Below are 13,365 nucleotides of genomic sequence, written 5' to 3' on the forward strand. Positions count from 1 at the left end.
ATTAAGGTAGGGTGTTTTTTATAAAAATTGTTGTCCAATTTTTTTTTAATTTATCATGTGATTTTTTTTTTTTATTGTTTGAGAAAAAGAAAGAGCCCATGAAAAAATTTTAAAACCAAAATCCAATTGACTCATCTCAACCTATTTGTTGTTCCTCCTGGGTCAGGTATTTCCACCCCCATTCCGTAGTCTTTGGATGGTGTTGGGGGGAGGATTGTCTTGAATGCCATGTCCTGTTTTGAGTTGCCCCTGCTAAAAGAGAGGGGTATGGCATGTTTAGTGAGAATGGGTACTTATACAGATTATGAAATTTGATTAATGGGTTCATCGTAATTAACACAAAATGCAGTACAGCAATATAAGGCATTCTATTGACTTTCTCTTCTTCATGCCTCTTATTTTAAACAGACCAGAAATTCATTATTGAGAGCATGAAAATTAAATAAAATATTGTGTATCTTTTATCTATTCCCATAATAATTTTTCATAATAAAGAACCAAAAAATCTCAAAAGCCTACAACAATATGCATTTATTCTCATGCATTTGTGAGTAGGCTAGAGTTGGGCTGATCTAGGCTGAGCTCAACTGGGACCCTGTGCTTCAGGGTGCAGGTCTCTCAGTTACTTGAGATCTCTCTATTCAATAACCTATTGTCCTCCCTCTGGTACTAGTGGGCTAGCAGAGGCAATATCGTTCTAGTGACCATGACAGAGGTGTAAGAGAGCAAGTACATTTTAAACCATTATTTGCGCCATGTTTGTAAATATCCCATTGCCCAAAGCAAGTGTCATGGATGAGCCCAAAATCAAGATGCAGGGAGAGAAACTCCACCTTTAGAGGGAGGGAACTTAATAGAAACCTCCTTTATTTTATAATATTCCAATATCTATTAGGCCAAAAAAAAAGGTGAAGTAAGTATCATTGCAGTACTTTTATTGTTGTTTGATTGTTTTAAACTATGTCTTCCCTTTGATATGTGTCTACCACATTCAGATTAAAATATATTGAAATATATACTACAGTATGCTTTTGCAGAGTATTTGTTTTGAAGAACAGTATAAAAATTTCCAAAGGTTTCATATGCAACTGCACATATTTCAACTTGATCTTTTATTCTGCCTTTACTTTTGGGTTCCTTAAGAATCTGCTAAAATGCAGAAATTATGCAGTATTGATTTCAGGAAAAGTTGAAGTGGTTACACATGATTGCCGTCGACTTAAAATAAATCCTTATTTGGTTCTGATTTGAACAACATTGAAACACAGCAAAACTAGCTTTTTATTATGTCACCACACATTTAGGGAGTCAAGGAAATATTTTGTTTCAAGAATGGAGTTAACTATGTCTTATCCTCACTTCTAGCCATTCTTATTATTTCTGGGTATTTTCCAAGCCTGCCTGTTACTCGTACATATCTCTTTCCTAGGAAGAAATGCATTGAGATCCCAGTAACATATGCTGCTGACTGCTAGAAAAGAAGAGATTTAGTGGAGAGAGATTAGCCTGATTGCTTTTGTTTGAGAAATATAGTTACATGTAATGTATATGAGAAATACGTTCTGTTTTAAAGCATATGTTTGATTTTACTTTGCTTTAAAAAATGAAATTAAAAATAATCTAAAATGTTTGTTTCTTTCCTTCCCCATATCACAGAATACTTAGACTAGAACAGTACATCCTTGTGTGAAATAAATCGACAGATTAACTGTGCATATAATTGATACTTAAAGTATAGTTTCAAATAACAAAATGTTAAGCTCTAAATTCCAAAGAAAAGGAATGTTATAATTCCCAAATCAAGTGTTGTTTCCTCAAATATTATCATTAGATCATGTTTCTTTTACTAATGTATTCTTGTTTAACAGTATAGTAAAATAGTGTTTAGTACATAAGATGAAATAATATTTAAATGCTCGTTTTCTAGTAAAATGCAGTGCTTATTTGATTTTTTATTGTAGTTCTAAAGGAAAATTCATCACACATGCTTAGATTTACTTTCTGAGATTTGTGAAACTTCAGCAGTGCTTGGACCTGTAACAGACTTGTGTTCTTGAGAATTTATGGTTCGCTCATAAATGCACATATGGCCCTATTGGTTTTCTCTAATAGGTCATATTGAGCCCCTGTCAGTCTTTCATACAGTGGAATCATAGGGCTTTTCTCTAAAGTTGATTTCTCCCATTTTCTTCAAGAGTTTAATTTCAGAAGTTAAATAATACTATCAAGATTAGATATGACACTATTATTACAGCCACTACAGACCCTTTTAAATTAGTTTGGTTATACATCATAAATAAATAAATATTTAAAAGTATTGTTCACAAAGTAAGATCAGACCTTGCATACCTACCTATCCCAAACATTAAATTCCTGACATTTAGGGCACTTAAATGTCAACTGTTCTTTGTTAGGGCCTTCTCATAACTAAAATATGAGTCGCTTGCAAACCATAATAGATTTTGGCTCTGCGACATGATGAAGTGTTCTGGATATAGTGAAACCTTTCAGCCAGACTCATGGCAGCAGAATTCCCAGTGGTCACCCAAAATAAGGAAAGAAACGAAGAACAAAATTAAAGGAAATATGCAAACCCTTGCACTATCCTTTCATGGCAATACAGCTCTTTATTGTTGCTGTTGTTTTAAGAAATAGAAGTACTTAGAGCTTAAACCCATGAATGACAGTACAAAGAGGTGCAGAATTTTCTTCTGCCCAATGAATAAATTTAACTCTATACTTGAAATTTAAAAAAGGAATTAGATATATGTTTCTACCAAATGAAATTAGGAAATCAGTTCTTCTATGAAAAGAACTAGCGTAGAATGTCAAATTTTCTACTGAAATATTATTAGAACTTATGCTATGTAATCTCTATATATGTAGGCTTTTAAATAAATTTACTAAATAAAAGTTTGTTATTAGAAGCCTATATAGCATGTAAAATATGTCAATCCCATTGAATTAAATGAATCATGCAGTATTTGGCTTCTTTTGAAGAGCATATAAAGCTATTGCCAAACATTTTAGTCCTAAATTATATTATTTTCTTGAAGCCATGCTTTCCACCCTGATGTCTCTGTTTAATAAACTTTGCTGTCTTGATTCCAAAGTTTAAAGTTCAGTCGCAGAGTGTTCCTTTGCAGACTCACCCCGATGCAGTGCTATCAAGTTCTCTCCCAGTACAGGGCCTCTCATTGCACTGTGGGCCAACTCATGACTCTGCACAACAGATGCATCTCAGGCAGGAAAGGTGGAGGTTTCCTTTCCAGGGACAAAGGAAGCAACGGCTCAGGCGGGATGGTTGGCCTGACCCTCGTATGCGTTTCAATTTGGTTAATTTGTTTTCAACTTCAACTCTCCACATGAGCCACCGTACAGAAAATTAAATGGTAGGTTTCTAGTATCCTGTGTCACTCTGATGAAATAAAAATTGTTTTGAGTGTAATATTAGACTTTTTGGCTCCCTGAATTTCAGTAGTACCTACACAATATAAAATAGTACATCATTTAGCAAAGTGTTATTGGAGTGACATCATAATATCCTATAAAGGGTAGTGCACAATTAAATGAGCTCAGTTATTATTAAGATAGCAAGCTGATGACATTGGTTTAGTCACAGCTTTCATATTTAACATGTAACTTTCAAAGTAGTGATGGCCATTGCTTAGGATCTTAGATTCCAGTCTATGAAGTGAGAGATTTTCTGAACAAAATATACATTAAATTTTATTCTGAAACTCTTTTAATTTTAAGTCATGGTGCTTAGTATGAAGTTAACTGAATTGCCATAAAATTTGATTTTATAATATCATAAAAATGTACCACATGATGGCACCGTTGTAAATTTGGGGGACACACAAGAACCAGGATATCAGTAGCATTAAATTGGTTCTAAATATCATTGTAATAGGACAAACTTTGATTGAGATATTATTTTACACACCAACCACATGTTTATTTTATTATTGCATTTACTGAATATGTAATTCTTTTAAAATTCAAAAATAACCTGGCTTTGCTTTTAAAATAGAAATATAGCTAAAGGAGCTATTGCATGCTAGGGTTGGATAGGTTGTCAGAATAAAAATTATTGAGGCAATTCTTGCTCTCAAAACCTCAGAATCCTAGAGCTCATTAGTTAGAGCAGTAAAGATAATCTTCGGTAACCTGAAGAGAATGGCAACCATCAGTTTCTGTATTATATAAATATATTAAAGAAATAATAGAGACAAAATGCTAATATTGAAATAAATGTTTTTTGGCAGAACTGTTAACTAAAAGATTTATTTAAATGCAATCCTGATGGTCATATCTTAGTACTATTGGAGGTGATACTTGTGAATTCTAAACACAATTTTAATGCAATGCTTCTTTACAATTTATGTAGTCTAGGTAATAGTATTACACAAGGAAATAAAATGTTGAGTGGTGGGTCCATGAAAACTGGAAGATAATAACAATTATGTTTGTCACTAAATAAAGACAATAATCATGTATTATTTGCCTTGATGCATTTTCTGTTACTATTTTACAGTTGGTATATTTTATGTCTAATAAACTATTTAGATTTTAGTCATTTCTGAAAATGGATAGCTATGGTATTGTATTTTTTATGAAAAATAACTTCTTTGTAGATATTTTGAAAACAATCATTTTCATTATTTACAGAGAATTTGAAGTTTCTTCACTTGTAATATACGTCTACCAACTTTCTGCTGAATAATTAATATTCATGCAGTGGTATGGGAAAGATAAGCCGTCACAGATTTTTTTTTCTGACATGTAAGGGGGAAACTAAAATCGAGAAAGAATTAGGATGAAATAGTCTTTGTAGAGTAGCCTATCAAATATTGATTTCTTAAAATACTATTTTCTTGTTGCTGACACTAAATGCACATTTTGTATGAAAGATCATTGTTTTCATGCAATGATCAGAGCCATTGGTCTAAAAAACACAATTCTGCTTGCTTTCCACCCCTGACTCACCCATAAATCTGGAAATACTGATAGTTTAGAGTTAGGAGGCCTAACATATTGTTTTCTTAGGTAAGTCTCTTGGCATTTCAATGCCTTGATTTTGATTGTCTGTAAAATAAAGGAGATGAAGTTGATGATATTTAAGACTCTTCTGAAATTTCTAATAGTTCTATTTGCAAATGAATGGATTTCTGAAATTTTTCTGTACTACAAGTCCTACAATCCCCCAAAAGAAAAAAAAAAAATGTTTTTCATCCTGATTTTTTAAGAACCATTTTATTTAGGTAGCAAAGGAGCTTAAGAATATGCTTTTAATTGTGGTTGAGTTAGTGGCCACAATACAATTATTAGTTTATTAACTGGGAAATGAGTTCATAATAAACCTTACTATTTTAGTCAATTCCTTAATCTTGAATGTTATATATTCCTTTCATAATTATCAATGTAAATCTTTAAAATATCATGTTTTAAGAATTAGATCTACACATATGTTATGGTCTGTTAATTACTATTGTTAATTAACTACTGTTCACTGATCACATAGTTGTATGCTTTTTTATTCACTTATGAATTAAAAAAAAAAAATCCCAAGCTACAATATCATTCTTGATGCAGTGCAAAGTAAAATGATAGACTTCATATTACAGTAACATCTTTAAGAGAGGAAAGTATTGCATTCACTTCATAGCAGTTATTTGCACAGTAAGGATTTTGGTTTCTTAAATCCCATTTGACAGTTCGGTAAGTGAAATACCAAGGTGGGGTCCTATTCCTTCAACCTAAAGAGGTTTGGTGACAATATTTACAGCCATATTTTTTAAAAAAAATCTTTTTGGGTGATGAATTTATGGTGCCGAGTTGGGTTTAGAGAGAGAAAGTCCACATTTGAGGAATAGAAGAGATTCTCTGGAAGTGACTCCTAGGCATAATTATAGGTGGGCTAAGCCTCATCATATTTTTAATTTTAGTTTTTCCTTTCTAAAACTACCAAAACACAGGCCTTCATTTTTGAACTAATTGGTTATTAGGTCCCTAAATCTCAGGCATGTTATTGTCTCTAAATATAAAATATCTCATTTATCAGAATCTCACTCCCTAAGGATAAGGCACTAACCATGAAAGTCATAATCCTGAAGTCCCCTCAATGGCAACAGGGGTTGTGGCAGTGGGCAGTCTCCTGTGTCTCACTTGTTAGCTGCAACTGATGTATTGGTTATAAGTTAGCTACAAAGCTACCAACTGTCCTTGAAACTATAGCAGGTGAAGCGACTTATGTGCTTTACAAGGAGAAATATCTAAGCACAAAGGTCGCCGTTTGACAGGTAGGCATGAAATATTCAAGTGCTTTATCTTAATGGTGTAATGTTTCTTTCATCTTTAAAGGTCAGTTTCACAACCTTTCAGAATTAATATCTTGAAAATTCCCCTCTGAGACTTATGGATGCTTTGGCAGTTTCATTTATTTTGTTTTTATTTAAAATAAGCCACTCATGAGGGAAATCTGAGTTTAAAATGTGATTTTTTTTTGCAAAGTTAATATTCAAAAACCAATTATTTCATGTACTTCTGGTCTAAACAAATGTGATGATAAGTGTAAAACACTAGAGAGAATGCTAGTACTAAAAGCTTAGCTATGCTGTAGTTTTAAAATGATGGAATTCAATTTTACAAAATACAGATATTTTTTAGTTTACAATAATATTTAGCCTATTTTAGAATCACAGAATTTTAAAGTAAACCACTAATATTATGTATTTTTAATGGGATCAAATTTATATAGAAAGAAAGTATCTTCAAAAGTTATAGCCTTCATTCTCATTCCCACGTATCTTCCATAATCTTTTATATTTGATTCTTGTGTTTTATATGAAAAAATTTCAAAACAAATCATACCAAATCATAGTACAAAGAGGGTGTAAGAGTGGAATAAGACTGTAAGTTTGATGTTAGATACCAGAGAATGAGCCAAGCACATTTTAGGACCTGGAATCATCAGCAGAGATGGCAATTGCTAGTGGAAAGAGGTAAGACAGTTCAAAATTTACCCATGGTAGGGGGAACAAACTCCTTGGAATCAAGATGCCAGCAATATATTTTCCCCTGGGTAACTATCAGTGTTTCTGTTTATACATATTTTATTATGATGTTTCACCTCTTCACTGCCAGGGATGGTGGTCCATCTTATTTTCTTCTGTAGTTTTAGTGACAAACATGTCTGTTATGTGGTAGATTCTAAAATATTGAATGAATAAATATTGAGATAAGCAATCAAGGTTGCACAGTCATGGAAGTCTTGGTAAATAGAAAAATGGTGCAATGGATCAAGACAGGTAAAGTGACTGTAGGATAACAGCCACCTACATTGAGTTCGAATCTCCTCTCCTGGATAAGTCATTTGCCAGGTGTGCCAATTTGAATGTATTATGTCCCCCCAAACACCATTATCTTTGATGTAATCTTGTGTGGGCAGATGTATCAGTGTTAATTAGATTGTAATTCTTTGAGTGTTTCCATGGAGATGTGCCCCACCCAACTGTGGGTGATGACTCTGATTGGATAATTTCCATGGAGGTGTTGGCCTGCCCATTCAGGGTGGGTCTGAATTAAATTACTGGAGCACTATATAAGATCAGACAGAAGGAGCGAGCTTACTATAGCCAAGAGGGACACTTTGAAGAAAGCACAGGAGCTGCAGATCAGAGACACTTTGAAGATGGCCATTGAAAGCAGACTCTTGCTCTGGAGAAGCTGAGAGAGGACAAATATCCCAAGTACAACTAAGAGTACCATTTTTGAGGAACTGCAGCCTAGAGAGGAATGTCCTGGGAGAAAGCCATTTTGAAACCAGAACTTTGGAGCAAACGCCAGCTACGTGCCTTCCCAGCTAACAGAGGTTTTCCAGACACCATTGGCCATCCTTCAGTGAAGGTACCTGATTGCTGATGTGTTATCTTGGATGCTTTATGGCCTAAAGACTGTAACTGTGTAACCAAATAAACCCCTTTTTATAAAAGCCAACCCATCTCTGGTGTTTTGCATTCTGGCAGCATTAGCAAACTAGAACACCAGGCTACTGAGAAATCTTAGAGAAAACATGCTGAAAGTTTTTCAGAAATATCTGAAGAAGTGTGGAATAGAGGAGTGGGCCTGGACAATTAAGAAAAAATATCCAGATTTTCAAAAAAAATTGAATATGAAATTCTTAACCTATTCATTAGTGAGATGACACTGATTTTTGGAAAAAGAGCCTGACATTAAATGGATATGATCTTCCTGCCCATCCTTAATAAAAGATATGCAACTTTTGCACATATCAGAGTATAATGATGAACATGGTCTACTTCTGTGTTTTCAATGTGATCATGGATACATTCTGACATGTTTAGTTTTGAATTCAATAACATTTAACTAAATGTATTTTCCTAATAAAACAAACATTTTTCTACACCTGAAATTATGGCATTTTAGCCAACATCTCAGTGAACATAAAAAAGACTTCTAGAGCTATACCCAAGTATTACTTAATGCAGCTTTTTAAATTGCAACAGAGAATTACTGGCTGACCCAAGATCTTATAGCTAGCTAGCTCATATTTAAGTAAGTGGATCTAGATTTCAGACAGGAATAATATGCACATTTGCGAAAATATACTTACATAACTGTGGCATATTTTAAAAATATGATTCATTGTGTATATTGAACGCACACACACATAATCATCAGAGAGACAAGTTTGTATAGCAGTCAAAACTTAGTCGCGTCCTAGCTTGGGACATTAGGTTGTTACTTAACCTCTCTGTACTTTAGTTAACTCGTATCTAAAGTGGAAATAATAATAGTACTTACCTGACCTAAAACAATTTTTAGTGCATTCCAAGCGTTAGTTATTTTGGTGTAATTATTAAAATATAGAAAAACAAATTCATTCTGTCACAGTTTGCAATGAGGAAGCTTTTTGGTGTACTCAACATGTTTCCAGGGTGTGGTACTGTTAACTGATGTGCCTTTGATGTTATATTTAATTGGTGCAAATCTGGTTTTTCTCACTCTCAATTTAGCGTTCTCCTGCAAGTACACACTCATATGCACACACATTTACACAGCCTGCTCACACACACTTACATCAACACAAATATGTGCATACATACATTGTCTCAGATATATTTGCACAATTATACATACACACATAAACACACACAAATCAACATGTTGGTTTCCAAATAGGTCATGTCATAAAAATAGTGATGCAATATAATTGAGAATTCAAAAAAATTCTATTAAACCTAAAATTCAGAATGAATTATGAGGCATTCAGATCAGTTATCTGTTGTTTGTTCTTCATTTATTTTTCTACTATAATTCAAGGACTATAAATACGTATGTGAAAATTCACACACATATTCATGTAAAATATTTACTGATTTCTGAAAACCATTAATGATTATATTCTTGGATGGCCATCTGATCAGATTTTAGAATCTTCAATTTTTAAATCAGCAGTTTTCTGCCTTTTGGAATACACATATGTATTTATTTCAAAGGTTTTCCTAAATGAAAGCTTAGTACAAATTCATTATGTACCAGAAATGAACAGTGAATACTGTTGGTTGAATCTGGGTTGTAGGACCTGGAATTCTGATTTATTGAATCCCACTAACACAAAGGCTGCCCTTAGCCCTAAGAAATGACTTTCCTGACAGTTTGAATACCAAGATCTATTCTGACTAAACACTTCCCTCTGTGCCAGGAACTGTGCTAAGCACTTTACCTACATCATTAAAGTTCATTCTTCTTAAAATGCTCCAAGATGTGTATTTTTGACCCAATTTTAAGGTAAAGACTGTGGATAAGAGATATTTAAGTGCCCAGGTTCACCAGGTAATAAGTGGGAGAGAGAGAATTTGAACTCTGGCCTCTCTAATTCCAAAATCCATTATCTTTACAACCATGCAAGGAATTTGGAAATGCTCCCCATAGGCTGCAATTGTGACTATTTTGGATTTTTTCTTAAAGGAAGTGGTGTAGAGAATGATTATTGCTAGCCAAAACCAGACGTGGCAGACTTTAACTGCCAATTCTGCCTGTCTTAACCATTCCTAGACTAATTTGAGCCATGTGCTTATAATCAAAAATCTCTTACTAAAAGGTAGAACTGCAGTTATAACAATTATTTAGTACCTAATTTTGTATATTGTTTTCCTGGATTTTTCTTCATATCAATTGCTCATCCATTTGTCTAGATTTTCCTGTAGTGCCCATGCATTCATTTCAGAGAATAATGACAATTCTACCTATTGCTACTCTAGCCCACAAATATAAGAAACCAGAATTCTTTTGCTCTCCTTTCTTTCTTCATATCCATACATCATTCTTGAATCTGATGCAGTTTTTACATCATAGCTATAAAAGAAGACATTTCATCCAATGAGAAATATGCCCTGGTTATATCCTAGCTGAATAGGCTTTTTCTCCATGACTTAATTTTGTGACCCAACTGGGAAATCTTTGATTTTTATTAGCAGCTGCCTTTCCTTTTCTTATCAGAGATTAATCTTTTAGCACCATATTCAAAAGAGAAAACACATGGTTTGAAGCTATTATTTAGACTTCAGAAACCCTTTTCTATAAACATTTTTTCTTAGGTAGAGTAACAAACAAATAGCTCTGGTAAGGATCTTTCAAATAAAGCTGTCAATATTTGCAACCTATATATACACAACATGTGAAAGGAATGTTTGCTTAGCTTTAGTCACAAATAAGAAGTGCTGATAGGAATGGAAATAGAGATGTGTGTATTTTTTTTTCTTCCAAGTTTGAGGGGTTGACTCAAAAGAGGAAAATGCTATGTGTTTTTTAATTTTTTTCTTCCCCTTCAGAAATTAGTTGCCAATATGTGAACATTTCAGGAAGAATATTTACACTCTCTCATCTTGTCAGATGGCATTTAAGGTTTAATGATGGTCCCAAGTTGGCATTTCTTCATTAGTACACAAATCTGGGGGGTAAAATGACAGTTGATCAGTGGACATATTCTAGTATAAACTCCAGGATGAAGATTGAAATTAGTTACTATCAGCAAATCAAACAATATTTACCTGGATTTTATGTTCCCCTGTGAAGATTCCACAACTTTCCTTAGAGGTATTTTCTCTTATTTGGATGTTATTTGCAAAGGTTCTGATTCATTTTGGTAGACATAGTTGAGTGGATTCTCAGTATACATTTTAATTGATGTCTTGAAGACACGTGGGGCATTCATGTGTTTTTCCTTCCCTCTGTGTAGGTGGAAATAACACTTCAGGATGTCAATGACAATCCACCCATATTTCCAACAGACATGCTTGATCTCATCGTGGAGGAGAACATCGGAGATGGCTCTAAGATTATGCAACTGACAGCCATGGATGCTGATGAGGTAGCTCAAAGTCTGTCTCAGAATTTTTGAATATTGCAGTAGTTCGTCAAAGTTTTGGTATATGGTGACAATTTTTTTTAATTACACATTAAGTCAGGTTAAGTATTGCGTACTCCCTTTCAAAGAACATTAATTCTTGAAATGTGATATACTAATTCTAAAATGGAGACAAAAAGCAGAGATGTTTTTCCTTTAATCAGGTAGTTCAAAGCTCAGTTCATTGCCGATTGCATCTCAGATTTATTTGGCCAAATTATTTTATTTTTCTGTGTATTCCTATTTTTATGCTTTTTTTTCTAATTTGTTATCTTCATAGCAGCTAAGAAGTGATTTTTATTTTATTTGTAATTGGAAAAGCAAACTCTTTATAATTACAAAATTTTAAGGTTAACTTATATCCATATACTTACATAAATAGACATATATAATAAAAATAAATAATTCAGTAATAGCCTTATATATTTAACGATATTATCTAGGCAGGCTAATGATTTTTAATTCCTTTAACAAAAACAAATTTGTGCCTTGTAGTTAATGTGAATTTTCTTTGGCACACTTTAGATTACCGTCTTTTTATATTTATATTGTAAGTTTAGCTATTTAATCATCATACTCCAAATGACATGGAAACATACATAATTTGCAATTCAAAATGTTTCCATGTAAGAAATTCATAGCTTGTTCTCTCCTTCTGTCTGGGTAAAGGGCTTAATGAATACTCTGGATTGAAGAAATAAGAATAAACTTCCCAGAAACCAGTATCTCCTTTCCTTCTACCCTGTAAGCCATGCCCAACATGGAATAGAGTGCAATTCCCTTATTTGCATCTAACCTCCAGAAATATCTGAAAACATTTTTTTTTTTTTTTTGCCTATGAGTAAGCTGTTTATAAATGTACTTTTCTAACTTTAACAAAGTGAATAAGTATAACAAAAAGAACTAATTTTAATAGCCAAGACAGAAATGTGATGATTTATTTATACATTTTGCTAAAAATCTAACTAGTAAAAGGAAACAGAATAAACATAAACATTTAGATAATTGTAGTTTTTATATTAGAAAACTCTGGTGTTTTAAATTTACCACTCAACTACTAGATTTTATGTAGAAAATTGTACAAACATTCTAAATTTTAACTATCATTTAAAGAGTTGTGACATTTCTGTTATTGACATACGAAATATCAGCTATTAGTTAGCACTCCATTTCCTCAAAGCTTATCATTGGTAATGTATGCCTGGATATCTCATTCATAAAATTTTGTCCATTCTCATTTGAAAATAGTAAAGGAAAAAGTTCATGTGACTGACATAAGACAATCTACATCAAATAAACATTATAATTAGCATGGGATTATTTGATATAAGTTTTAGTAAACCACCGATAAAGCTGTATTTGGAGATTTAGTTCTTTTAATCAATGTACTCCTCTTGTAAGAACTGATCATATGAAAGGGAACCAACATTCAACCTTCTTAACACTATTCTCTTGATACTGTTATAATATCATTTGCCTGCCTAGTTCATCCTTTTAAGAATATTACAAGTAAGTGTTAACATAAATGCAATGCTTGTTTAGTTTTCTCCATCAGACTTTTCCTTGTGTGTATGTATGCCTTTAAGTTTATCTTTTGAGATATATCTATGTTTATGATATGATTTGAGAGAGGCTAAGCAGGTCCCTCTGTCTATACATGTTTACACCAACACGTTTTAGTTTATTTTGTTTTATTTTATTGAGCTTCATCTTTATTTATTTTTAAATCTAAGTAATCCTGCAGGCTATGACTTAGATACTGTCGTTCAAAAAAATACACAATGCTGAGTGATGATACCTAGGATGTGCCAGACGTGATTTGGGGTGAGATAGGGTAGGAATATAAGATGCAGAAAAAGATAGGACTATAAATTAAGAATAGACCAGGGAAATTGAGGAAGAGTTGTCAGCAATTGAAGGGGAGAGAGAGCTGC

At 33.1% G+C, this 13,365-nt stretch overlaps 1 protein-coding gene across 2 annotated transcripts in view; it reads left to right on the forward strand.

Moving 5' to 3' along the window:
• The window catches only part of FAT4 (FAT atypical cadherin 4), a 174,879-nt gene that overhangs the window by 68,524 nt on the left and 92,990 nt on the right, over positions 1–13,365 (forward strand). For both annotated transcript variants that reach the window (XM_037830619.1, XM_037830620.1), the window contains exon 3: positions 11,264–11,395. In XM_037830619.1, the coding sequence (XP_037686547.1) occupies positions 11,264–11,395 (132 nt within the window). The remainder of the gene's footprint in view (positions 1–11,263; positions 11,396–13,365) is intronic.

The sequence above is a fragment of the Choloepus didactylus genome, chromosome 3 (assembly GCF_015220235.1).
Source record: "Choloepus didactylus isolate mChoDid1 chromosome 3, mChoDid1.pri, whole genome shotgun sequence".
Lineage (NCBI taxonomy): Eukaryota > Metazoa > Chordata > Mammalia > Pilosa > Megalonychidae > Choloepus > Choloepus didactylus.